We start from the raw sequence: 26,898 nt of genomic DNA, 5'->3' as shown, positions 1-26,898 counted from the left end.
TAGCACTAATACATTTTAAGACACATTTTTTTAAAGCCACCCAACATTTCAGTGACTGGACACACACACACACAGAGTTCTAATTCTTTGGTTTTCTTTACATACACACACAGAGCACCTCTCTCTGTCTCTCCTTTTCTCCTGTGTACACACACACACACACAGAGAGAGAGAGAGAGAGAGAGAGAACCAAAGAACTAGAACAGTAGAGAATAGAAAAGGAAGATGATCATCATATGGGAACAGATATAAGAGCCCCTTGCAAAGAATTTCCAGAATCTGTTGTAGCCTTAAGCTCGGGGAAAGAACCAGATCTTCAAGGTTCATTTAAAGGACTGTTTGAATCTTGGATCTCCCAAGGTGACATTGTTTAATAGATGGGATCTGAGCATGCCAACTCTACTTCATTGTATAAAATGGGGAGAAATAGCTAGAGAGAGACGTCCCTCAAAGAACTAAACCTTAAATCACTCCCCTCTTATCAACACTGACTGGCACTCACCAAGGGGAATGGAAGATAATCATTATAACATTTGGGTTTCCCACTCTTAAATTCTTCTGGAAGGATACAGTGAAAAATCTAGGGTAGTTGCATCAGAGTTCATTAACAAGTGTGATTAGTGCTGCCTCAATGATATGCTTTAAACTAACTGAAAAGAATCCAGATAATTTATTTCCTCCAGACCTTTTAGAAACCACGTTTCCAACAATACTCTCCAGAATGGGAAGTTTAGAGACAGCAAAAACTGTCCAGATTGTCTAAGATCCTTCTCTAAAATGTGTCTTTACGAATACTAGTGTCTTCAAAAAGCTTATAAATCATAATTTCTGAACAAGTTCATAATGAAGGAGATGTTTGCTTCTAAAACTATATAAAGATTTAAAGGTTAAAACCAACACCTTGAATTGAGTCCAAACAACAGTTTACAACAAAAGCATTCCTTTCATTATGGTATAATATGTTTACGATTCTATTAATTAAAAACAGATGGTAGTAGCAGCAAGCTAAAGTAAAATCTTTGTTAACATTCAGCAGTAACACTTTTCAGATTTTGTAATATTATAACTAATGCAATCGTTCATGTAAAAGGTATGAAAAAAATCTACTGCTGCAGAAATGGAGAAGGGCCTTAAAAATAAATTCATGGCTAACTAAACAAACCTTTTAGGAGCAGCAGTATAATGCCTAAAATTGTGCAATTTCGCAGATATTTTTATCCATAATCTTTTCACCCTCACCCAAACAAAGATGTGTCACAAAAGTTCTGAGTCATTAATATGATGACTGCAGCCCACTTTTTATACTTCTAATTTCATACCTCTTGCTTTAATCAAGCTAGTCATTTGTCAGATCAACATTTTGAGATTCTTTTTTTAATTCTTTCTTTTTATGCTGATAGTATTTAAACCATGTCCAACTCCTAATTTAAAAATAGTATCTCCTGACCTGAAACAAGTTTATTTCTTCATTTCATAATCATTATTTTGTTTTTGTTTTATTAGGGGAAGAATGAATCCATTACCATTGTGAAACTCTTAAACTGCTTTGATGATCTTGTTGCAGTGGGAACAGTTTCAGGCAAGATTGCTATTTTTCAGCTTGTTTCTTCATTACCTGGGAGAAACAAACAAGTAAGGACCATATGTGAAGTTTGTGCTAGTCAAGACTTGTTCTTGTTCTTGGAAGTGTGTAATTCCTTAATTGAGACATCTAAAAAAAATCTGATATTTAGTGATTTCAAATAAAATAGGTTTTTTAGTTTCCTTTTCTTTCCCCTCCTTTTCTTTCCCCTCCCCTCCCCTCCTTTCTCAATTAACATATTCAAAGACTTTTGGTGTATCTGTTAAACCAAAATAGTCAAAGTGAGAAATACCAACTTGTAAACTAGACTAATGAATCAATCCAATGTATATTTCCTCCTTTTTCCCCTTCAGTCTCTTTTATGCAATATATTGATGATACACGATGTCTTTATTTACAGCTTCGGAGATTTAATGTGTCTGGTTTTCATAAAAGCAGCATTACAGCCTTGGCATGGAGTCCGAATGGAATGAAGTTATTTTCTGGGGATGACCGAGGGAAAATAGTTTATTCTGCTTTGGATTTAGATCAGGTGAGTAGCTACTTGACTAAAACATTCTTTTCCAAAATTTGATTCCTGGAGTACAGATTCTTGCTGGATCAGATCAAGGATCCATGTAGTCTAGCAACATCTTTCCTCACAGTGGTCACCCAGCTGCCTCTAGGGAGCCAATGAGTAGGACATCTATTACTGAGAGATCTGGGGTTTTTTTTTTATAGTTGAGTTGTGTCTGATGGTGGTTCTGAAAGGACCATGCATCTCCTTCTGACCAATAGGACAATAGGGAGTATGTGGATATTGTTATCTTGTGCTCAGGAGGATATCTTTCGTCACCTTCAACATGGTGACAGATGAATTATGTGAGTTGGGTTTCAGTGAGTGCCAATTGTATTGAATTCTGATTATATAACAGAGGATTCTGTATCCATCTTCTGTTTTTCTAGGGTGTTTGCAATTCCAGTTTAATATTGGAAGAACCATCTTCAATCGTACAGCTAGATTATAGCCAGAAAGTGTTGCTGATCTCTACTTTACAACGAACTGTACTTTTTTATACTGAAGAAAAATCTGTCAAACAAGTTGGAACTCAACCCAGAAAAACGTAATTATCAAATTTTGGTTTGGTTTGAAGGAAAGTCTGTATTTAAAACTCACAGTAATAAGTTGAATTCTTAAGAGGTGGTGAAATATTTTTCTTTAAAAATATTTAAAATTGTTATTTTAAAAAGGTGCATGATTTCAAGTACTGTTTGTATTTAAAATAGCATGCTTAACTGAAAATATAAGATACTTCTAGTTGTCATGAATTAGAATGTGTCATTAGACTTTTGGGGCTGATGGACACATTTGAAATTTCAAAAATATGTTGTAATACTCTTACAGAATGGCTGCTGGGGAATTTATTAATTCACAGATTAATAAATGTAATCAATTATAAAACTCAGTTAAATCACAATAATCTCTCTCTCCCCTCTTCTTTACCAAAATATGGTATCTGGCAAAGTGAACATTTTTAAAAAAAATTTCTGTGAATGTTTATGAAATTTATTGAAAGATGATCCATATATTAGAGAATGGCACTTTGCTTCACAATATGTGAGGTTTTTTATAACAATAATTTGTTTCACATAAAAAGTCAGTACATTGATACCAAAAGCAACACACTGAAGGTCCAATTAGTCCTTAGTATCCTGAGTTATATTCATCCATTTTTGGATTTTATATTATTATTATCCTAAATTGGATTAAAATCTTTTTGCCTTCTTTTTCTAGTCCCCCTTCCCATTTTGGGAAATAGCATGTGTATCTGAACAACTCTAAGCAATGATTTCATTCTTCACTAAAAATACTCTCCTCATCCCAAACACCTAATGACAAAAAAATTTTCCCCATTCTCAAATACGTTTATCTGAACTGATAATTGTTTTTCTTTTATATTTTAGTACAGGCAAATTTGGTGCCTGCTTTATACCTGGGCTACGTAAGCAAAGTGACCTAATGCTCTTTGCTGCAAGGCCTGGGATTCGCCTTTGGAAATCAGATGTTCATGGGACGGTTCAAGCCACATATCTTTTGAAAGATGTATTTGCTGCTGAAATGAAGCCTTTTGAATTATATCCCCGAGCGAACTCCTTTAACAAGAGCAGCTGTAATTTCCCAGAAAGACAGTTTGGACTCATTTCCTGCTTTTCCCAAGAAGGATGGGTATTGAGCTGGAATGAATATAGCATTTATGTGTTAGATACAGTAAACCAGGTAAGAATGCAGTGAATTTGTAATTAGTTTCTGAGATAGTTATATGACAGAAAGGAATCGTGTGAAAAATGTTTCGTGCGAAGATTTTGGCTTGTGATTTACTGGAGGTTTTTTGTAACTCGATTTGAAGAAATGTGTTGCATTGGGCTGCAGCATGCAAGATGCATAAGGTTCCCAAACTAAATTTTGTAGCTCCTAGAAATGAATACACAATTTTCAATTATTTTCCCTACACAATTAGATTATAAGCCTTTTTAAGACTTAATATATGGGGAGAAAGCCTTCCTCCTACATTTTCTCTAACTTTTTAAATCCTTGTACTCCCTCAAAATATATATTTTGTATATTTTTCCCAGGATTATATTCCAGGTATCTAATGAAGTGAATGGAATACATGGAAACTAAAAACAGATTAAAGCAGGGGTGAAATACTCCCGGTTCGGACCGGATCTCCCGATTCGGTAGTGATGGAGGCAGGTGGTTCGGAGAACTGGTAGCAAAAATCCCTGCCCCCCCCCCCCCCGCCCAGCTGAGCTGCACAATCATCAGAGGCTTTTTTTAAACTTTTAAAAGCATTTTTTCTACAACCTCTTCGGCCGAAAAAATGCTTTTAAAAGTAAAAAAAAAAGCCTCTGATGATCGCACGGCTCAGGTGGATCATCAAAGGCTTTTAAAAGAAAAAAACCCTTTTTTTCTTTTAAATGCCTCTAACGATCAGGCAACTCAGCTTGGATCGGCAGAGGCTTTTAAAAGAAAAAAAGGGTTTTTTTCTTTTAAGTGCCTCTGACGATCCAAGCTGAGTTGCTTGATCGGCAGAGGCATTTAAAAGAAAAAAAGTCTCTGCCGATCAGGCAATTTAGCTGGGATCATCAGAGCCTTTTGAAAGCATTTTTTTACAACCTCTTCGCCGAAGCGGTTGTAGAAAAAATGGTTTTAAAAGTAAAAAAAAAATGGCCACGCCCACTCAGCCACATTACCCCACCACCACCAAGCCACGCCCACAGAACCGGTAGTAACAAATTTTAGATTTCACCACTGGATTAAAGGTGACAGTCTTTGAGGCACCACTACTATGAGGTCTGCTGCTGCAAGTTCATATAAAATCAAGTTCATATACTTGGGAATGTATATGAAAACTATTTTATTTTGGGAGGACACCAAAACTTGCAATTAGAAGCAAATATATTTCTTTATTAAAAAAAGACTAGCAATTTTAGTGAATCTCAGATAATATTTATCAGTTCCAATTACCCAGATCTATATATACAGGTAATCCTGGATGAATGACAATTCATTCAGTGACCATTTGAAATTAGAATTTCAGTGAATCAATGAAGAGATTTCCAACCCATGCCCAAAGTTACATGTAATTGTGACCTGGGGGCTTGGCAACTCATTTGCACTGATGATAGATTGCCAGGAGCCCTGTGATCATAGGATCGCTATTTGCAGTCTTCCCTGCTGTCTCCCCCAGAAGGTCAGTAGGGAAGCTGACAGGTAGGGTCCAAGCCACTGCTGCCTGTCTGATTCCTGGAGGCTGGGTTCTTGAAAGTACCTGTATTTTCCATATATACTTGTTTATATGCCTATCTGCGGATAAACAGATCTTCAATTTTTTTAACCCAAATATCACAAAAAATTTGAGTTGGCTTATCTGCAGGTGGACATTAAAATTTTGAGGGTCAGCTTACCTGTGGATGGGCTTGTACACGAGTATATATGGAAATTTATTATTCCTGATACTGCAGTTGGAAACTGCGTTTGAAACCAGTTCTGCTCACTGCATAGCCAAACTAAAATGGCTGAGTTTGGGACCCAGAATTAGTGTTGCACAAGTATTTGGTTTAAATTTAAAGTAAGTGATGGTGTGGTTGATTGTATACCATTGATTTAAAAAAAATGCTGTATAAATAAAAATAAAAACTCTGGATTAGGAACTGTATTCTTAATGTAATCCTATCATTTTTTTTCCTTTCTTTGTTTTCACAGACCATGATTGGAAGTTTGGAAGGATGTGGTGATATAGTATCAGTATCCTGCACCGAAAATGAGATATTCCTTTTAAAGGGAGACAGAGATATCATTAGAATCTCAAGCAGGCCTGAAGGATTGGTGTCAATAGGTTTGCATATTAAGTAGTATATATAATATATATAAAATGATTGTGTCCTGAAAATTCTTATTCTTGTATTCTTTCATTAGGGGCAGGGTACAGAAAGAATGAAAAATTTAAAAGAACCATAATATAAAAACTATACTGAAACAACACAAGCTATATTCAGTAAAACCACTCAAAAATAGCCATTTCTTAAACCTAACATCAAATGTCAGAGGCAAGGGGCATCCATAAATCTTCATATGCACCTCATTATTAGGAAACAATTCTTCATTAACTTGTTGCAGGTGACTAGAGATAACACTATTATTGCTAAGAACTCTCCACTGTTTCTTTCATTTTCTCAGAGGTCAAATGATTTAGTCATTGGCACAGAGGAAAAAGCCTTTTTTACAGTAAAGCATGAATAGATTTTATTTTATTTTTTATATGGTTACCCTTCTCATTGCAACTATTCCTTGATAATGTTGCCAGATCATATTAAATGTAACCAACAATTAGTTCCTGCCAGGGCAGATCAGTTTTAAGATTTTAACCTGAACTTTACATAAAATGTTATGGCACTAGAAAGAGTTTGCCTATTATTCATACTGTATTAGTTCTTAGCTCTTACCTTTTTCTCCAATCAATTTTTCATTACTGTCATATTCATTGTAGGAAAAACATCAGATATTATGTAAATAATATAAATGTTTCTCTTATCCAATATTCTTTTTTGGCAATAACTAGGTGGATATTTCTAGGAAATGTATAAGTAATGTACTTTCCTTCATATTTGTTTACATCTATTGCTGTTAACATGACTAGCAAAGTTGTGAAAGATTAATTTATCCTTTTTAAAAACACATCTTACGCTAATGGAAGCAGCAGAAACTATGAATAAACTATGCCTGTTGTGAGAAGAAGTACTCATTTGAGGAGGGTGATATCTCTAGCCACTCATTTTACACTACTTCTATTTTATAAATCATTCCTGTGTTTTCTTGCTCCTGTAAATTGCCATCTAATATTTATCAATTTGTCACATTTCAGATATGAATTCACAAGCTTGGACCAGCTTAGAATCTGATTTGAGCCCAAAATTAGAAAGACCACATTTAGTAATTGCTTCAGTCTCATGTGATCCCTCTCCAGAAGCAAACCCAAAATCAAGTAACTTCTCCTCACCCCAAACACCTAGTGAAAAAAATGGCTTTGTAGGAAGAGCTGACCAGGAAGTAGCATTAATAGCCCAGAAAATTCGCTCACAGAGCTTTGATGGACTAGGGGACTTAAGCACTGACCCAAGAAGAAGAGGCTACTCTGTAGTCAGTGAATCAAGAAGCAGGAGCAGCTCTATGAATTCTGTGGAGAGTGGCTCCAGTTCCTTGACCAATGGGGATCAAACGTCATCAGCAACACAGAGAGAGGGTCAACAAATTTCACAAAGGTTGAGCCTGATCAGCTCAGACGATTTCAACCAGGAACTGATTATAAAACCGATCAAAGTGAAAAAGAAGAAAAAGAAAAAGCCAGGTAAATGCTTAATGAGAAAGACTAATTGTTACATTCTTATCTTTTTTCCTTTTGTATGTAGCCTGTAAAATTCCAGTCAGATCTAATTACTCCAGTCACAGGAGTAATGAGTTATAAAATTAACACTATTTTTTATCATTGTTAATCTACATATCTCAGAATGAATTAATTTATACATTTGTTATGAATAGGATAAGAGTTTGGCTGGTTTACCCCATACACTTGTTTTTTAGATCCTGGCATATGGTGCTGAGGCTATTTTGATTCAGATTACACTTGTCATTTGCACAGGTAATTCTGTCTTAATTAGGTAGTAAATTTTATATCTGATTGGATTTTTTAGACTCCTGGCTTTAGCTGACTTTCAGTGTCTTTTGTTTCATGGGATCTGCACAACTGAGTCAATATATTTTTAAAGCAGAAGGATAAAATGTGAATATTTCAATTTCAAATGTGGAATCAAGTATTGGATTTTATGTTTTATTCCTACTGTTGGGAATTGTCATAGCAGAAAGCAGCCTTTTTGTAACACTTCAGATCTCCCAAAATGCTTCACATGTGTTATCTTCTAAACCTAAAGCAGTTTTGAGCAGGTTGATCAATTATGTTACTATTTTATAGTGCATGAAACAAGGTGAGACAAATTTCCTACTTAATTTATGACAAAATAAAGTAGTTTTCTGGTTCAGGGCTCAGTCTCATATACCAATATACCACAATATATTAGTAAGGTTTATGCTAAAATTGCAATCAGGAGTATCATGTTTAGTGACAAAATGCGTGTTCTCTTTATAAAAGAACTTGGGTTTAATTTCCAGCATCTTCAGCTAAATAAGCTTTAAAAAACAGAGTTGAAGAAAACCTTCTTGCATGAAATCCTGAATAGTGTTTCCACTTTAGAGACTGATCATAAAATACTTCATGACATCCTTCTTCAATTCAGAGCCTTCCAGATTTATGAGTCCACAACACCTAGTATTCCTATCCAGCAGCACTCAGTGGGCACCACACTAAAAAAATGGTCTTTCTGTTATTGCTAGTGTTCAGGTAGGCAGTTTAGTCTACAGAATCACTCAGGGTAAAAGTCAGAATGAAGTACAATTTCTAATTTTTAATTTTTATTTTGTGATATTTGGCTCTTAATAAACTTCTCCTTTCCTTCCTTTGACTTCTCTTACCTCCACCTTTTCCAACTGCATTTGAATTTAGAAAATGGCACCAGGAGAAATCCTACCTCTCTCGAAAGCACACCCTCTTATGAACAGCAAGCCTTCACTGATAGTTTCCAGATACTAAATGTGAAATCATGCTCCATTAGTTCTAGCCTCCAAGGCAGCACCACAGACTGCTTAAGCATCTGTTCCGCAGAACAGGAAAGTGTGTTCAGTATGGAAACACAAAACGATACTGAAACATTCAGTATACTTCAGTCTCTGGAGTCGATAGTTGCTCTAACACCTGATGACAACAAGGAGGCACTAGAACTGCTAAAACTTTCTAATTATAAGAATGAAGAAGATGCATCACCTGTTACGAATTCTTGCTTGCTTGTTGTGGAAAATAAAATGGGTAGTGATGATAGTGAACGCAACTGGAAACCCCTGTCTGAAAAAATAGAAACCAGCCCAAAACAGATATTCCCAAATGAAGACCATTTTCCTCTCCTACGTAAAACGGAATGCACTTTAGATGAATTACGTCTGCTGGATACTTCGGCTTCCCTAGAAGAGACCAACTCTGCAAAAGGAACATCTGTAAATAGGAACACTCCTTTTTGCACCGATGAATTGTTTGTTCAGAGTGAAGTTGCTGAGGTAATGGAGCAGCAACCATCTTTACAATTCACAGTCCCTGAGAATCCTGAGCATTATCGTGCTGTTTCTGAAAAAGAAAGAAATCCTCAAGAGAGGATGCTACCTGGACAGAATTTCAAAGAAGGCGTCATCACTGACAATGCCAGTGAATGGATGAGTAAGTCTCACAGTGCTAGAGCTGAGAGATACGCATCAAGTGATGAAGAGGATATCTATGGGCATGGCTTGATTTATTCGTCTTCGGAGACAAATGTGACAGAAATGGGAGCTTACCATCTTCCACGGGATAAAGTCAGGTCAAATGTTGAGAAGGAGATGCTTTCAAAATCTGATCAGGTATATTCTTGGGAATACCATTGTGACATGTCTCTCTAACCTAACTGCAACACACCTGCATTCACGTTACCTTTTCCTTCAGTTTCCCCACTCTTGTTGAACACCTTTCCACATTCATATTGTTCTCCTGCAGAAGTGTTGTTTTTGAAAAGAATCTGAAATATTGCAGGAGAAATAGGAAAGCCTTTCTTTATGAATTGAATTCCACATATGTTTTTAAAGTTTAATGAATGACTATATTTTTTACATCTTTTCAATTTTTTTCAGCTGACAGGCATATTTGAAGTGTTGAAAGCAGGTGGGAAAGCAAACTGGGAAAGTTGTGCCTTATATCCCCTCCAAAATTATTGTCTTTTTTTCTGGGTAGGGGGCATACATCCAAATCAAGTACTACGCTGCAGTACTCATTTTATTTTCTAAGAATCCTAGAGAGAGTAAACTTTCTTGGAAATGATGATACTGGAGGCTGACGCTTTACTTTCAGCATGCCAGATTCCCATTTAATTATTTGAATTGAAAGTGTATTAAAATTAAATTGGGTGGAGCAGGGGATCTGAAAACAGATGAGAGTTTTCATGGGCATGCTGTTTTCCAATAGGTATCTCTGTTTAAAGTAATCAGAACTAGTCCTTGATGTATTGCTGAGTGATTTACTGGTAAGCTAGTTGAGAATTGTTTCACGAAAAACTGCATTTAAAAAAAATTGCAATCAGACTCTCAAATTATAGCAAGAATACTTTGCTTGCTTTTGTTAAGAAACAGGAAGGAGAATGAGAAGAGACAATGACGGAGATGGTGACAGTTTGGTCACGAACAATTCTCTTCTTCTCTTGGCTAATTAAAAGTATTAATTTAATTCATTATTGTGCCATAATTTTACTAGAATATAGGTAGTCCTCAACTTACAGCAGTTCAGTTAGTGACAGTTCAAAGATACAACAGCATGGAGAAAAGTGACTTATGGGCATGTTTTCACACTTTCAACCATTGCAGCATCCCCATGATCACGTGATCAAAATTCAGACGCTTAGCAACTGACTCATATTTAGGACGGTTGCAGTATCCCAGGGTCACATAATCACTTTTTGTGACCTGACAAGCAAAGTCAATGAGGAAGCCAGATTCACTTAACAACTGTGTTACTAACTTAACAACTGCAGTGATTCTGTTAACAACTATGGCAAGAAATGTCATAAAATGGGGCAAAATTCACTTAACAATTATCTTGCTTAGCAACAGAAATTTTGGGCTTAACTGTGGTCATAAGTTGACGACTATAACTATTTTTCTGGCTCACTATTTAATTGAGATTTCCAGAATATTCTCGATCATCAAACTGAATTCAGAATTTAGAATATTGTATAAGCTATGACTTTCGCTGGGGGTTAATGATAAACCTGGGAAATTCACACCAAATAAATTGAACACCCATTACTAGAGATATTTAAGCTGCCTGCTTTGCAACAGTCATCCAATAATCTTTATTGAACATTTAAAACATACATTTGTCAAATATGCTAAAAACACAAGCCCTTATATAATTTCAAGATTAGGCAGCTTCATATATCATGAAGATATATTATGCTTATTCTAACTCTTCAGTCTTTAGTTTGCAGAAAGCTGGATGGGATATGCAGGTCCTGGCTATGGAATACTGAGCCTAGTTGTCTCCAATAAATACATTTGGTGCTTGGATTACAAAGGTAGCCTGTATTGTAGTGCATTACCTAGTTCTGGGTTGCGTTGGCAGAAGTTTGAAGATAACGTCCAGCAGATGGCAGTCTCTCCTTCAGGTTAGTTAGATTTGCATTTTTAGCCTATTTTTCCTAGGGTAGAAAAATGGTTTGAATGCATTTATTATTTATTCAATTGTTATGGGCACATCAAAATATCGTAGGCTCTACAGGAATGGATTTCAAACTATATTTTGTAGAAATGTCATTTTCAACTGTTTTACTTCAGATAGCAGATATATATTGATCGTCCTCTTAGAAAACTTCTCATTGCCCACAAAAAGAAGTGAAGTAGTAGAAAGATATATTCTAGTATTTTTATTAACAAACATTCTGTAACATTCTGATTCCTGGTCCTGAAAATGGTCGAGTTAAATATGTAAACTGCCTTTACACCTCTTTTTACACCAGATTGTTGTGGTTTTGACCTTGAGGATTTTCCCCATCCCTTAAATCCATAACCAAAGCTTGGATACTTCATATGTCAACAGTGCTCTTCTGTCTGTTCATGATCAGTCAAGAAATAAATCAGGAGCAATCATTATAATCTTTTATATTATTTTTCTTTCCTTTGTCCTCTCTGAGTAAATCTATTATGTCCATGTCCCATCATTTTCCTTAGCTTTCAGGCTTTCCTAATGAACCATGCCTGGCTAGTACTGTAGGTCTATTTTGTACTTCTTATTTGACAAATATTGTGTCAACCTCTCTAATCATCAATGTCAGTGCCATCAGGTAGAGAAACTAAGTCTCTTATGAAAGGTCTGTTTATTACCAAGGAAACTCTGTAACTATCTTAGGTGATTGTTGGAACAAATTATTCCCTATTTAGAAGTAGCTATTCACTCAGCTACAATAGATACAATGATTCTATTGTAGGATCACCTCATTCCTGAAAAGATTGCTTATTTCTAATCTTTACATTTTATTTGCATGCAAAAAGAGAAAGCAATAGGGCAGTGCTTTAGGCTTGCAGTTTAAAAGGCATGACATAAATGAAAAATTATTTGGAGGAGGAAGGAATACTACATGATTTGCTTGTTACTTCTTCGTATTCATTATATTGGACCTTCCTTGATGTTGAATTCTGGAAATAAGAATGACCAGAGAGATATCTTATTTGCAGTGGTTGTCCTATAAAGAATGCTTGTAGGGTGATTTTATTCATTGGCTTAACACTTGAGATCACTTACCGTGATCTGGCATTTTTCATGTTTTGAGTTGGATTTTTAAAACTCTACAACTATCTTGTGACTGTTCCTCTAAGGAACCTAACCTTGTATGTGTCCTTCATAAATAACTGCATTCCACAATAATGCATGGGGTGTCATTTCCATATTCCCATCTCCTTGTCCCCACCACCATGGTGGTCAGACCATCCCCAGGTTGATGAAGACTGCCTTAGGCTTTAAAATTGTTGCTGCTAACAAACAAGAAATTCATTAGATTTAAAGGTGATCACTTGTGAATAATTTATTTATGTGAGGTTTTTTCCATAGGGACTCTTCTATGGAAGATTGAGCAAAAAACCAATAAAGCTTTTGCCTGTGGCAAAGTAACTATCAGAGGGAAACGTCACTGGTATGAAGCTTTACCTCAAGCAGCATTTGTATCCTTGAGTGATGACACAGCCTGGATAATTCGAACAAATGGTGATCTGTATCTACAGACAGGTACTTAAGCTAGTTTTTATTTTTCTTCTGGAACTACCTGCTTACTAAATTACATTATGAGAGAATGCTTTAAAAATTAGTGGAGGTTTTTCAGTGAAAATTCCAAGCAAGCAAATAGACAGTTTTTCTTGAAAGACGTTTTGTTGCCATCATGAATCTTCTCCTACAATGGGTTGATTACACTGTGAAATCCAGTTGCAATTCTGTTACGACGTGATAGGTAGGTTGTGTTCATTTGCACTACAATCTAAAACACTCTACACAATGTTGTTACAAGTTAATGCAAAAAATATTAATGCTAATAAAAGTGTTCCCTGAAAGAGAGTTTTGAAAACTAAAACCAAATAGAAATTATTAATTGCCTGCTGCTGTTTGATTTAACCATGTCAAATAGTTTTAGTTTAAAGTCTTTTATGGGTTTATTGGCTTGAAATTTGCTGGTCTACAATGGAAGGAGTCCTTTAAAAATGTTTTGTCTGTCAAATGACTGATCCAACAAACATATTTGTTGAAGGGTAGGAGACAGCATTATTTATATATTTAGGAAAATGTTTAAACTGCCTTAGTATTAAATAACAATACTGTAAAAATCAATGGTTTTGAATCAACCTATTTGTCACACAGTGCTGTAAGATTCTCTTACCTAGTAGACTGGTTTTCAGGCAACATACAAGGCTGCACACACAAAGGGGAATCAGCAAAATTTTCTTCCCTGCATACAGTTAACAGGGTTTCATTCTTAGCAAGCATGGAACCAGCCAGTATTCATGGTGCTGTGTCATACCAATGAGCAAGCAAATACATGGAAGTATCTATTTGTGTTCACAGTTTTCATGATTTGATGATACGTAATTCAGCAGTGGAAGGAATTTGTGCCTGAGTGGGCAGACGTAGAAATAGAAATTATAAATAAATAAATAGTATCAGCCTCAATAGGAAAAGTAATTTCCTTGTTAATAATAATTTTTAATTACTAATCAATAAGAGAAAAGCCTTTTAGTTGTTAAATACAAAGCTCTCTTTGTATTTAACACCAGAATGACTTTTCTCTTATTAATTAGAAAAAAAATATTCTGACATTTTTAGAATTTCAGAACCTAGGTGTTGATTATTATTTTGCATTTACTTGTGTACTTTATTATAACAAAAAATATGGTTGTAATGATTGAATAGCTGGCTTTTTTCTGTGAGCTACTACTGGCTCTCACAGCAAGTATTTTGATTTGTTATATAGTATGTTTTTGTCCTGCAGGAATTCTTAGATGTCTGGCCAACTATGCCTCCCCTCTCCCTGAGAAATTTAATCTCACTGTTGGAAGCTCTACCAAAGATTGCAATGAAATTTAGGAGGAGGGGATTATATATTTTGCCCCTGCTGTGGCAGTACATATGTGCTACAGTAATTATACAGGGTCTAATATTTGATCACATACAGTGGCCAAATTCAGTGGCAAAATATTTCCAGATCTTAGCCCTACCCAAGTGTAAAATCTTTTATTCCTGCTGCTTAGAAGTTTGTAACAGTGCTAATGGGAATAGTGTATGTTGCTTTGCTGCTTTCTCTATACTGTTTAAAAATTCTTAATATAGATATAGGTATAATGTGTATGCATTTGTATAGAAATACATTTAAGTATACTTTCAACAGGGCATGATATATCCAGATCTAGGAAAAAGCACATTGAAGAGAAACCTAGGAGTTTAAGATTAGGGCTTTATAAATATAGGTACTGCATTTTAACCCTGGCCAAAACCATGGTTCTTTGCTTGTAAATGGTAATTATAAAGGTATTAGTTTTATCCTGCAGTACTTTCCCGTTGTATTGATTCTCAAACAATCTTAAGTAACTGAATGAACTGGATAACAATTGAAAATAATTATTGCTACACAGAGTAGAGAAATATGTTAAAGGTATAGGGCCATGATGGCAAACCTATGGCACACGTGCCACAGATGGCATGTGGAGCCATATCTGCGGGCATGCAAATGTTGCCATAGCTCAGCTCCAGCCCGAATGCGCGCACCAGCCAGCTGGTTTTCAGGCCTTCCAGGCCCTTGGGAAATGGGCCGTTTCTGGCTTCTGGAGGGCCTCCAGGGGGGTGGGGGAGGCCGTTTTCACCCTCCCAAGGCTCCTAGAAAGCCTCTGGAGGGCAAAAAACAGGCCTATCAGGGCAGTGATGGGTTGCTACTGATTCGCCCCGGATCGGGTGAATCGGTAGCGGCGGTGGTGGAAGGTTCCGCCCACCCACCCGGATGCTTCTGCGGATGTGCAGAAGTGTTGTGCACGTGAGTGTGTGCACACCCATGAGCAAACCGGTAGCAACGGGTTTTAAAACCCGCCCCTGTACTGGGCCCACTGCCATCGCGTGCCAAAAATGAGAGCACGTGGGGGGTCGCGCACTCATGCGCGGGGAGGCAGGGTGCATTGAATCATGGGTATGGGCATGCACGCATGCAACCCCCCTTCACTCCGCCCACTTTTGGCACATGATGGCAAAAAGGTTAGCCATCACTGGTATAGGGTATAGGTCAAATATAATAATATATAAAACAGAGGCAGCTCTATCTTTCTAATTACTGTATTTTTCGCTCCATAAGACGCACTTCCCCCCCCCCAAAGTGGGTGGAAACGGTGCTGGTCCTTTGGTGAATAGCAGCCGAGCCATAGCGGTGGGATCCTTTTACAGTGCTGAACCCCGCCTCTTCTGTCTTTGTCATTGCCCGCCTCTTCTGTCTCTTTTCCGCAGTGCAGGAATCAATAGGCAGAGCTGGCACATGAGAGGGCACCTATCTGTGGTCCTCTCAGGCTCTGCCTGATTTTTTTTTTTCCTTGTTTTCCTCCTCTAAACCTAGGTGCGTCTTATGGAGCGAAAAATATGGTAGATTATAAATTATATAGAAAGGAAATAAAACTAAACTCAAAAACTAGAAAAGTGACACAAGTATTGCTTTTCTGTATTTTACTTGAAGGCCTCAGCGTGGATCGTCCCTGTGCCAGGGCAATAAAAGTAGACTGTCCGTATCAACTATCACAGATTACAGCCAGAAATAATATAATTTGGGCATTAACGGAGCAGCGTGTGCTTCTCTTTCGTGAAGGTGTAAGCAGTTTCTGTCCTGAAGGAGAGCAGTGGAAATGTGATATCATAAGGTAAACAATCTCTAAACAGTAGGCATGTCCTGTAATAGTTCTTGATTTTGCAAGGACCAGCGTTTTCATCATCTTAGTTTGGACTTGCATGTGTTTAGACAACACATTGCATCACATGAGAAGAGAGTTTTCCAACCAGGACATCAGGTTTTATTGATTTTTTTTTTTTGGGTTAAATGGTAAATGTTTTGAAACTTGGCAAAAGAAGGAAAGAATGTCCATTGAGTTATACAATTTAACATATACTTTTTTCACCTTACACAATTATTATTACATCTTAATAATTAGAATTGCAAAGATATTTCATACTTAGACTTTTAGATCCAGATAATTTTATTCATTCACTTATTTAAAGAACTTATGAATGCCTATCTCACACAGGGCTTCTATATTGGCTCCCAACAACCAATAAAAAAAGTGAAATAAAAATAGAATAACCCTTCCACCAGGCACCAGATCAAACAAATTCTTGACCTGAATTAACCTCATCCTAGCTCTGTGCTTGGGGGAAGAGCCAGGTCTTTAGGCCTTCTGTGAATGATCAGTTCTCATCCAAGGAAAGCCAGAATCTGTTATCTGTCTAAGTTTTGCAAATTGTTCATGATTGGCTGCTAACAGTTGTATAGTTGGTTATGCTATTAGATTTTGTAAGACTTGAGCAGATTGATTATCTTTTTAGATCATATTTAAATTTAGCAGTATTTAATCTGCACTAAGTAGGGTTTGGATATCTTTAAAATGAGCAGTGGCATGATCAAGTAATAATCATTGTCATAGTCCATGCAACTGGAATGTAACTTTCAGTTTTCTTCAGTAAAATGTATCTGCAAATATTAAGTTGTGTCCGTTGGCTAAAGTAATAAATTATACCATATCATTTTGAATTTAATATATTGAATTGTAAATAAATAGAATGGGAATGCAATAGGATTCCACTACGGCTGGTATTTTTTGTAAAAGGAGGAAGGAATATTTTCTCTAAGAATGTTAATAAGACCTGGCAACAATTCTAATTATCTCTGGAATTGTCAAATGCAATGTATTTTATGTCAGGCTGCCTTAGAGAACTGTCTGGAATCCACGTTTGCTACAGGCTAGCTGTATCGCTAGCTTTACAGCCAACATGTTGGCTTCCAATAGGCTTCTGAGTACTGTTCAAATATATATTGGGAGATATTCCCCTGTCTCACCGAGATCCAGATGGCACTCTCCCTAAAGAGATTCAGAAAGGCTATTAAAATTTAGCTTCTCTAGTGAACTTTTAATTAGCATTAAAAATTTACAGTTTTAAAACTGTGGATGATAGTGTAACAGGGACACAGCAATATTTGTGTTTTGAATTTAATGATGTTATGTTCAGTCTTGTAAACTGATAGAAGTTCTTAAGGAATTGGTTGTATAAATATTGTAAGAAAAATAAGTATTGCTTGCTTTTGCAGTGAAATGCAAGGTCTAGAGCCGCTGTGCATTACTCTTGGAGACCAGCAGACCCTCTGGATTTTAGATATTCATGGGAATCTATGGTTTAGAACTGGTGTTGTTTCAAAGAAGCCACAAGGGGACGACAACCACTGGTGGCAAGTAGGCATTTCCTATTCTACTTCCAGTATGAAGGGGGCTTATTTGGTGGTGAGGCTCTGATTTCTTACTTGCATTCCTGATAATATACTGAATTCAGTCCCAGTCAGAAGATCACAGGAAGTAGATTTGGGGAAGACCCATAAATGAAACGGTATCAGAGATTGCAACCCTAAGATAGTGATGAAATCATGCTTCATTTACTAATGAAATCTAGATATCCATTGGTTGTCTTGTTTCTCTGTTTTGTAAGAATGCTACTTACCCTAACTGTACACTAAGTTTGATTACTTTAATTGAAGAATTAAAAAAGAAGACAATTCTGAGACAGAAAATAAATCTCATAACAAAACTAATAATTATAAATTTTATTTTACAAGTTGTAAAGCAAACTGCAGCCACATTCAGAATGGTAACATTCCTTTAGACATTATAGAGGAATACATACGTTAGAATGCTGTAAGGATACCTAAGATACAATCATCAGTGTAATAGTGTATTTATATTCTACCTTTTTACTATATTCTGGCAATATTACCTTATAAAATTTATCAATTTTACCTTATAAAAAAGGCAAAATCAAAGCAGAACATAGAAGGTAGAAGGTAGATTAAAATAATAAAATACTGAAATTCTATAAAAGTCTGGTGAAAGAGGTGCATCTTTACAGATTTACTAAATGTAAGATAGTCAAGATCAAGCCATCTGCCATGATGAATAAATAACAGCCTGGCTGCCACACAGAAGAAGGCCTTTTCCTGTAGTTCCTGAAAAATAAGACTTGAAATCAAAGTATCTTTCAGAGGGCATTTCCTGTTTCCTGCAAGTTTGTATTTGGACTTTAATAAAAGGAAGAAGAGTGAGACCCATTTTGGTGTAGTGGTAAAAGCATTAGGCTAGAAGCCAGGAGACCATGAATTCTAGTCCCATCTTAGGCACAGAGCCAGCTGGGTTTGAACCTTGGGCCAGTCATTCTTCCTCAGCCCTCGGAAGCAGGCAATGCCAAACCACTTCTGAAATTGTGCCAAGAAACCTGTGGGGACTTATTCAGATTTTTACCAGGAGTCAAGACTGACTTGAAGACACCCCCCCCCCCAGATAATTAATTTCACAATGAAGCATTCTCTGTGAATAGCCTTTATCAACATAAAGATGAATTCATTTCATTTTCTGCCAGTAATGTATGTTGCTACTAGGTTGAGAAATGCCTCCTAAACTAAATTTCTCTCACTCATTTACTTTTTGGGTGGTTTCCAACCATTTTCTGGGCTGTTTTCAGGCCGTTTTCCAGGTCATTTCTGGGCCAAAAAAGGTCTGAAAACAGCTGGAAAATGACCCCAGAAGGGCATAGAAACGGCCCAAAAAATGGCCTGGTTTTTGGTCATTTTCCGACTCTCTGGCACCTGCAAAGACCAGGTGGCTGGAAACCAGAAGAGTAACTGGCAATGGCCCGCATGCCCACAGAGAGGGCCATAGATTCGCCATCACCGGGTTAGACCCATTGGGTTATCTAGGGATTCATGTCAAAAACAGGATTTTTGTCCTCTTATCTGTCCTTTTTTAAAACAGGTTTGTTGGACTGCTTGTTGTTAATACAGCTTCCAGATTGTTGAGCATTTGTGCTATATCTTTTATTCTAAAGGGACTGTTAAATTTGCTGGGATATTTCCAAGCTACTGATTGTTCTTGTTAACACACCACATAGTTTACTGTAGAACTTATAACAGTTTTTACTGTCCTACTTCCAAAGTGTGAAATTGAAATAAGTCACATGCAAGGCTTCCAGAACTCTGAATGATACAGTTTTGCATGCCTGTTCTCCCCGCCACCAAAGTCAGAATTATAAAATTATAATGCTCTTTGGAACATCTTACCCTCTAAGGTAAGATCTGCCCCCACCCTTCTATCCTTCTCCGTGAGCCTGAAGACCTGGCCCTGCCAGTTGGCCTGAGGACCAGATGGGGAGTTCCATGTGTGGGGTGCCTGCTGGACTGATGGCAGATTCTATTCTCACCACCACCCCCGGCACCCTACTTTCCATCCATCCATCCATCTTTTCAGTTATCATATTGATGTATTTTCATTGTGTTCTTTTTCATTGTTTATTTTATTGTTCTATTATTCTATTTCTGTTTTATTTACATTCCTTTCATTTTCTTCCTTTCTATTATTTTATTATTCTTACTGTAAGCCACCTAGAATAGCCCCACACTGAAATGGGCAACAAATTTAACAAACAAATAATAAAGCAAAATGGAATAGTTGCAAAGCTGAAATTTTTCCAATTCCACCTAAAGAAGTAGATTGATGTTTCCTGAAAATGTGAATGATGAAAGGATATATGCTGTTGAAAAGAAGTTGTTCCTCTTGTTGGAGTTTTCCTGTGATGTAAAATGTGTGCTCTGAAACTAAATTAGTCCTTTTATTTATACTCCCCCAGGTAAGCATTACCGATTATGTTGTGTTTGACCAGTGCAGCCTTTTCCAGACAATAATCCATGCAACACAAACAGTAGCAACAGTAGCCCAGGCTCCTGTTGAGAAAGTGGCAGACAAACTGCGCACAACTTTCTGGTCACAACAACTTCAGTGTCAACCAAGCCTACTTGCAGTCAATAGCAGCGGTGTTTGGATTTCCTCTGGGAAGAATGAATTTCATGTAGCAAAGGGAAACCTCATAGGCAAGTGCATTTTTTGTTGCTGAGGCTGCTTTTAAACTTAACCTGTTGGCATACATACATAAAGTCGTTTAGCAATGATTTTATTCCTACCAATTATTTCAAAGTGTCTGGACACATTTATTTTGAGCAGTGGTGGTTAATATCTTGTCCATTGTGTCACTCCTGGGCATAATGCATGCTGCCAACTCATACATCAATTTGTGAACGGAAAAGGCATGTGGGAATCAGCAAACACGTAGAACTTGGTTGTATCATAGCCAAGCATGCAGAGCCTAATACTTTTTTCCTGGCATATATTCCTCTGGCCTAGTATAAAGTTTTGCCATCTCTTATTTTAAATTATTAATGTTTGTATTATTTTGTTCCTCCAGAGATCTTCTAAGCAGCTTACAAAGAATGTCTAGGCAGATTTACTTTTTCTGGGTGCTGGCCAGACCCAGTCTTGCTTAGATTTAGTGAGGTCACTGCATCATGTGCCTTCAAACCAAGAACAAATACAATGTTATGCATGTTGTATTGAGTTTCCAGATTTTAAATTAAAAAATGTGTAAAAGATGTTAGTGGTAGACGCATGTGACTGAGTCCTATCTAGGACATTTTCAACTCATCTGAGACCCATTCTATATTTTATTTCAGTGATTTGTAGTTCAATTACTATGCAGAAATTCTGTATGTAAAAATGAAAAAAGATAAATCTGCCTTATTTACAGTACTTTAAAATTAAACGACTATATTGTGGAATGGTTTATATATCAAGCCAAATCCAACAGCTATGTAGAATGTATGCTGACATTCTAATATTCTATGTTGGTTTGCTACCAATAATAGCAATAAATATTAAAATACTTGAAGTTTCAAAATATATTTCAGGTACATAAATAAAACTGAGTATTGGATATCAGATCTCAAGATTCATAGTTGCATGTATTAGAATATGAATTAATTTACTCAATATTTCCATACCACAATAGGCAACTTCCTTTCTTCCATACGTTTTGGCCAGTATGACCAAAAAACAAGAAATTGGGATATGTGGAAAGAAAAATTGCCTGAGCAGATTGAAAGTGCTTATGCTTCTTGCTCCCCCTTCTTTCTCTATCATCAAGTTAACCAATTGCCTATCAAGTATAAATATATTATAATCTAGACTTTGGGGAGAAAATGTCCTATTTTAGATTACCTAAAGAGATCTTAAATAGGTTAGATTTTGATAGGAAACATTAGGAAGGAAAGATTATATAGAAGAAAGTGATGGGTCAAACTAGATTGCAAAGAATATCTTGTTTAGGTGTAGTGGACAGAGGGAATGGCCTTGAAGGGCAGGAGGAAGAGCTGCTACCTAAGCAACAGTCAGGTAAGAAGGACGTGGACCCAGATCAACAAAAGTAACGTGAAAAATGTCTCAGGCAAGTCCTTCCTAGTTCACAGGAACATAAGGTGCGGGAGGGGAAAGCACATTCAGACTCAAAAGATTCTGTTACTGTAGCTCTTTTAGAACATAATCCTGCCATATATGGCATTGGTTTCTCCATGTGGCCTATCTTGTTGGGCTACCTCAGTATGAATGGAATCTCTTCTCTGAATGCTTAATAATTGTCATTATTAGGTCAAAATGAAAATTGAAACCAGGAATATAAAATATGTTCTTCTTTAAAATAAGAATCTAAAGAACAAAAAAGTAGTTCAGACATTACTCACTGTACATGGGACAGAGGTTGTTTTTATATTGATGGTTTTCCTGTTTTCTTTTGCAGGTACATATTGGAATAATGTTGTGCCTCGGGGCACTGCTTCAGCTACAAAATGGGTTTTTGTGTTAGCTTCTGCAGCTCCAACAAAAGAAGGTTAAAACCTCTCTCTCTTCCTCCATCTCTCTCTCCTTCTCCCTCCCTCCCTCTGTGTCTGTGTGTGTATAAAATTTATTCATGTGTGTCTGCTAGGATAACGAAACATGTAAATTGATCTTTGTTACCATTTTGTTTATCCATAAAATAGTATTGGAACTGGATAATTTAAAAACTTGTTTAGTTCTAAGTTACAGTAATTAATACATAGCAAGAAGAAGGTGAATGCAAAATTGGAAATTCCTGCTCTTACTATGAACCTTTAATTTGCACTGTGATTTAAGAACTTACAAAGGTCATCCTTGCCAGTTCCTTTAAACCATTGATTCACTAGGAATCCATATATTACATTTAATAAATGATCAAGTAAAACTATAGTTTGAGAATTTATCATTTACTTTTTATATGTCTTACTGCCTCTACATTTTAACTGCATAATCCTCAGTCTCATGTTTTATAGATATATCAAGTTTTTATATTACTATATTTTTCTCAGTGCTGCATAGCCTAAGATTGTTTTGTTCATATTCAGTGTTAACAGTTTTACTTTAGAACGGTGCCAATGTATTATGGTAATTAATTAATTTTATGTTTATTTCCAGAGTATTAGAAATAAAATAAATGCTTTTATATAAGGTAAACTGCAGAATGAAATATTTGCATACATTTTTATAAATTTAAAATGAATCCTCTTTTAAACATTAGCAGTTTGTATTGATTGACTCATGCTTTGCTTGTTGGTTTCCCAGAAACATCCATTTATTATGGAAAACAGAATGCTAGGATAAAACAGCCACTGATCTGAAATAACAGGATTTTTTTTTAACCATTTTTAAAGAACTGCTTCTTAGCCTTGGTTTTTTTAAAAAAAAATGGAATATGGAAATAACTTTAAAACATCTTATAATGTGTTTAAAGGTTTCCAAGTATGTCTGTGAAGTGAATTAACTGCATTATGAAGATAGTAATTATATTAATACAATCTTAGAATGCAGATTTTGCTTTATGTACAAATACTGATTAATTTTTATAAAGGTTTCTAAAGAAAATGGAGTTTATAATAAAAACTTTGTCCTTCCTTCAGGAAGTTTCTTATGGTTGTCCCAAAGTAGCAAGGACCTGTTTTGTGTTAGTGATCAGAATCCTCAGTTCCATCCTTCAACTGTTCAGCTCCCTTCTGATAATGAAATGATATATTATTCAGCTTGCCGGGATGCGATATGGAGCTTGAATAGTCTGGGACAGGTCTTCATAAGGACACTTTCACCAAATTGCCCAACAGGAATGCATTGGACCAAACTGGATCTTACTCAGTTAGGTAAATCTAATTGTAGCTTTAGAAAATTCTTAGCTGAAATGCAGATAGATTCTTTTCTCTGTATAATTGATAAGAGTTCACAAACAGAATTGTTTTGATGTATGAAATATAATGATAATAATTTAAATTGTTGTGGGTAAAATAGGAGGAGAAAGATGTGTTGGATATGTTTGCCACCTTGAGTTATTTGTAAAAATAATAAGAGTGGGATAGATAGAAATAAATAAATAAATAATAAGTAAAAATGTAGACAATGATCATAGCAGTGAATTTTGAAATACCTATCATACTGGCTCCAGACAAAGGTTATGACAATGAACTAGACAACCAGTTGTGTTTTAGAAGAGAATGATCAGTATTTTTAGGAAGCAGGATAATGATGTCATGGCAACAAGTTACGATGTTCTGTTTTGAGTACGATTATTATTGTTTTTGCTGCTTAAAGGATGTAGTTGAAATCTGATTATAACCTAAGCATCAGATGTCAATTCTGGGGGCTGGAGTGAAGAACTAAGTTGTTGACACTGTTGCTAGCATATATATACACAGTTTTTATTCTGTTATATTTTATCAGTGGACTCGTCTCTTCGTCATCATCTCTTTCCCTGCCACTAGTAGCCATTAACCACCAAAACACCCACAGGTGCAGGTAGAGATATTTCAAAATCCCAGTTGCACGCTGGAGTGGAACTCTGTGAATCAGTGGGAAGGCCCTGAAATGTAGAGATCCCGTTACCTGTTTTTTAGAGGAGTAGGGAGATAATACAGAAATAATACTGTTGAACCAAAAAAGGTTCTGGATATCATTTCCCTAGGATTCTATTTCTAATACAGCAAAGTGTTTAATCGTTATCACTGATTCAAGAAGGATCATCAAGCATCATAGTTCATTTTAATAGTGATATTTACTGCCCAGCATTGTCTCTGTGGTTGCCTATCATTTTATATAAAAGATGAACATTTACCTTTTTTTCTGAAAAAGTTTTCTAGTTTAATATCAAGAAAACATTTCTGGTTAAATCACATTAAGCATTAGAGGATTAGCATAATGGATCAATGGATTTTGAAATTTCAACTCTGTCCAGGCAGTTCTTCGCATACTTGAATACTCATCATAGCATGTGACTTAATTAAACTTGCTCTGTTATATTCAGAATTTCTGCAATAAAGTCAAATGGACTTTGGCAATGTGCTGGCTAACAGTAACATATGATTATCTGGATGAATAATTCACATCAGTTTTTGTAAGAGTAATACCCCAAATTGGAGTGAGAATAGAAGCTGAAAATACAATAAGTGTATATTTGGACATCAAATTGTGCTGTGTGTGTAAATAACTCCAATAATGCAGAGGAGATGGTATGTGACTGTTCCAAAAATCCTGGCACTTATTAGATCAAAACCATCAGCTGACCACCAAGCAATGAAGTGATCTTTTAATAGCTCTATTGAAAGTTAGATCAATATAAAATTTATCCTAATGTTTTATTTTTGATTGATTAGATGTGTAACAATATGGAAATAAAGGCAGAATTTAAGAGATGATAAAGAAATAAGCGAAGATTAATACTTTCATATCCGTTTAATTTGAATCCAGTTTTCGATAAATTCATTTTAAGACTTTATCTTTAGCCATGTAGTTAGAATATTTCATTCTTCCACTTAGTTGTTTGATGTGGCCCTCTTCTTTCCTTGGTCTAATCTAAACATACTCATACCCCCCACCACCAAGAATAGGCAATTTATTCACAATTTTGTCTTCATGATTAGTTTCTTTTGAGTTTTTCTTCCCAGATTGCATGATTTTTCTCTTTCAGAGATTTTCTTTCATCCATAGGTAGATAGTTTGAGGGGGGGAGGGAGAGAAAGAGAGGGAGAGAGTGGTGTGTAGGTAGTCCTCTGCCTACAAGCACAATTGAACCTGGACTCTCAGTCATTGAATGAATTGGTTGTTACATCAGATATTATGTGACTGAGCATATGACTACTTCGCTTAACAATCTTTTTTTTGCCTGTTTAAGTACAATATGCTGTCTTTTTAAAATTGCTGTGATTGTGATAGAAAATTATTTCTGTCCAAATTTTATGGTCTCTAAAATGGGAGATACTGTGTTAATTTCAACTGGAATATATTGAAATGCGATTTTGTCTCCCTCTTTTCTCTCATTCCTTTTGGAAGATCATTTCGGAACTTTTTTCCTCACATCATTGGATGTTTCTAGACCTCTCTAGACATCTCTTATAAAACAATAAACTTTGCCTCTTCCTCAGGACTGTTTGTTTCAGAAACCAGGGCAGGTTTTGTTTCACAATCTTAAAATTCTGAAGTGATCAGCCATTTGACACTTACCTTTAAGATGTATAGAAGACCTTTAGGGCAATTACATAGCAGAGGATCTGTAAATGACATAGCTTTGCTCATGCTGCCAAATCGGGTCATTTTGGTTGTTATTTTTTCAAGCTGATGCTGAAGGCGTTGTGGTCTCTTCCGTTCACAGTCACCTAAGGCAGCTATTCTTTAGTTGCTATGGCAACTTTCACTGTGCTGGCTGGGGAGTTCTGGGAGTTGAAGTCCACATACCTTAAAGTTGCCAAGGTTGAGAAACACTGACCTAGAGGAATTATTGCCATTAGTTTTTAGTAGAGCTTGTTTAGCTTCATAGCTGATCGGTTTCTTTTGTAAGGAACTGAATGTCTTCAAAATTTCCACTCAGGAACTTGTCTTTTCTTATAACCAGATGCTGTTTTTCATATAATACATAAAACAGAGCAGAGGCAAGTAAGGCATCAACTATGGCAGCCATACCTTTCTGTCAGTTCAAACATAGGTGGGTAGCATTTAACTCAGTAGTTGGGGGAAAAGCCATACTGTCATATTTGAAAATGTTATGCAAATTATTGCTTAAGTTTCTTAAAAATGAATGCAATAGTGATGGCTTTTAAAGGTTTCTGTTAATAAGATGATTATATCTGATAATGGGTTATTCCAATCACAGTTTAGAATATTTTGCTAATTAGTTTGAAAAATGAATATTTCTTTTTGTCTTCATTTTTCAAAATGCTGCTCTGCCATGCTGCACATTTGCATTATTTCCCTTTGTAGCTTTGCTTTTCCTCCTATATTTTTAATATGGAATATATAACTTCTAAAACATCACATTTTGATTAAATAGCTCTATCATACTTTCCTTGCATCCTTCTAAAATCAAAGAAGAAAGAATCACACAAGCTGACATTTCTAGGAACAAATATTCTGTTATTGGAAGATTGACAGACAACTGGAGAGATTTATTTCACAT

The 26,898-nt window shown here is 36.0% G+C and overlaps 1 protein-coding gene and 2 long non-coding RNA genes across 5 annotated transcripts in view; 1 reads left to right on the top strand and 2 right to left on the bottom strand.

Moving 5' to 3' along the window:
- The window catches only part of TECPR2 (tectonin beta-propeller repeat containing 2), a 44,768-nt gene that overhangs the window by 4,364 nt on the left and 13,506 nt on the right, over positions 1 to 26,898 (top strand). For all 3 annotated transcript variants that reach the window (XM_034418508.3, XM_034418509.3, XM_034418510.3), the window contains exons 3-16: positions 1,504 to 1,632; positions 1,983 to 2,114; positions 2,528 to 2,685; positions 3,527 to 3,839; positions 5,829 to 5,961; positions 6,988 to 7,470; positions 8,680 to 9,620; positions 11,230 to 11,413; positions 12,853 to 13,026; positions 15,998 to 16,178; positions 17,618 to 17,759; positions 20,197 to 20,437; positions 22,192 to 22,281; positions 23,366 to 23,599. In XM_034418508.3, the coding sequence (XP_034274399.2) occupies positions 1,504 to 1,632; positions 1,983 to 2,114; positions 2,528 to 2,685; positions 3,527 to 3,839; positions 5,829 to 5,961; positions 6,988 to 7,470; positions 8,680 to 9,620; positions 11,230 to 11,413; positions 12,853 to 13,026; positions 15,998 to 16,178; positions 17,618 to 17,759; positions 20,197 to 20,437; positions 22,192 to 22,281; positions 23,366 to 23,599 (3,535 nt within the window). The remainder of the gene's footprint in view (positions 1 to 1,503; positions 1,633 to 1,982; positions 2,115 to 2,527; positions 2,686 to 3,526; positions 3,840 to 5,828; positions 5,962 to 6,987; positions 7,471 to 8,679; positions 9,621 to 11,229; positions 11,414 to 12,852; positions 13,027 to 15,997; positions 16,179 to 17,617; positions 17,760 to 20,196; positions 20,438 to 22,191; positions 22,282 to 23,365; positions 23,600 to 26,898) is intronic.
- Positions 1,444 to 9,777, bottom strand: LOC117666007 (uncharacterized). Its single transcript, XR_004591560.3, has 2 exons — positions 9,691 to 9,777; positions 1,444 to 1,615 (listed from the first exon to the last, which is right to left on the bottom strand). It is a non-coding gene; the product is annotated as an uncharacterized LOC117666007 (long non-coding RNA).
- Positions 11,064 to 26,109, bottom strand: LOC148116392 (uncharacterized). Its single transcript, XR_015731198.1, has 2 exons — positions 25,950 to 26,109; positions 11,064 to 11,446 (listed from the first exon to the last, which is right to left on the bottom strand). It is a non-coding gene; the product is annotated as an uncharacterized LOC148116392 (long non-coding RNA).

Source organism: Pantherophis guttatus, chromosome 1, assembly GCF_059756535.1.
Source record: "Pantherophis guttatus breed Tessera chromosome 1, ASM5975653v1, whole genome shotgun sequence".
In the NCBI taxonomy this organism is placed as follows: domain Eukaryota; kingdom Metazoa; phylum Chordata; class Lepidosauria; order Squamata; family Colubridae; genus Pantherophis; species Pantherophis guttatus.
This window is presented reverse-complemented; position numbering and strand designations above follow the sequence as displayed.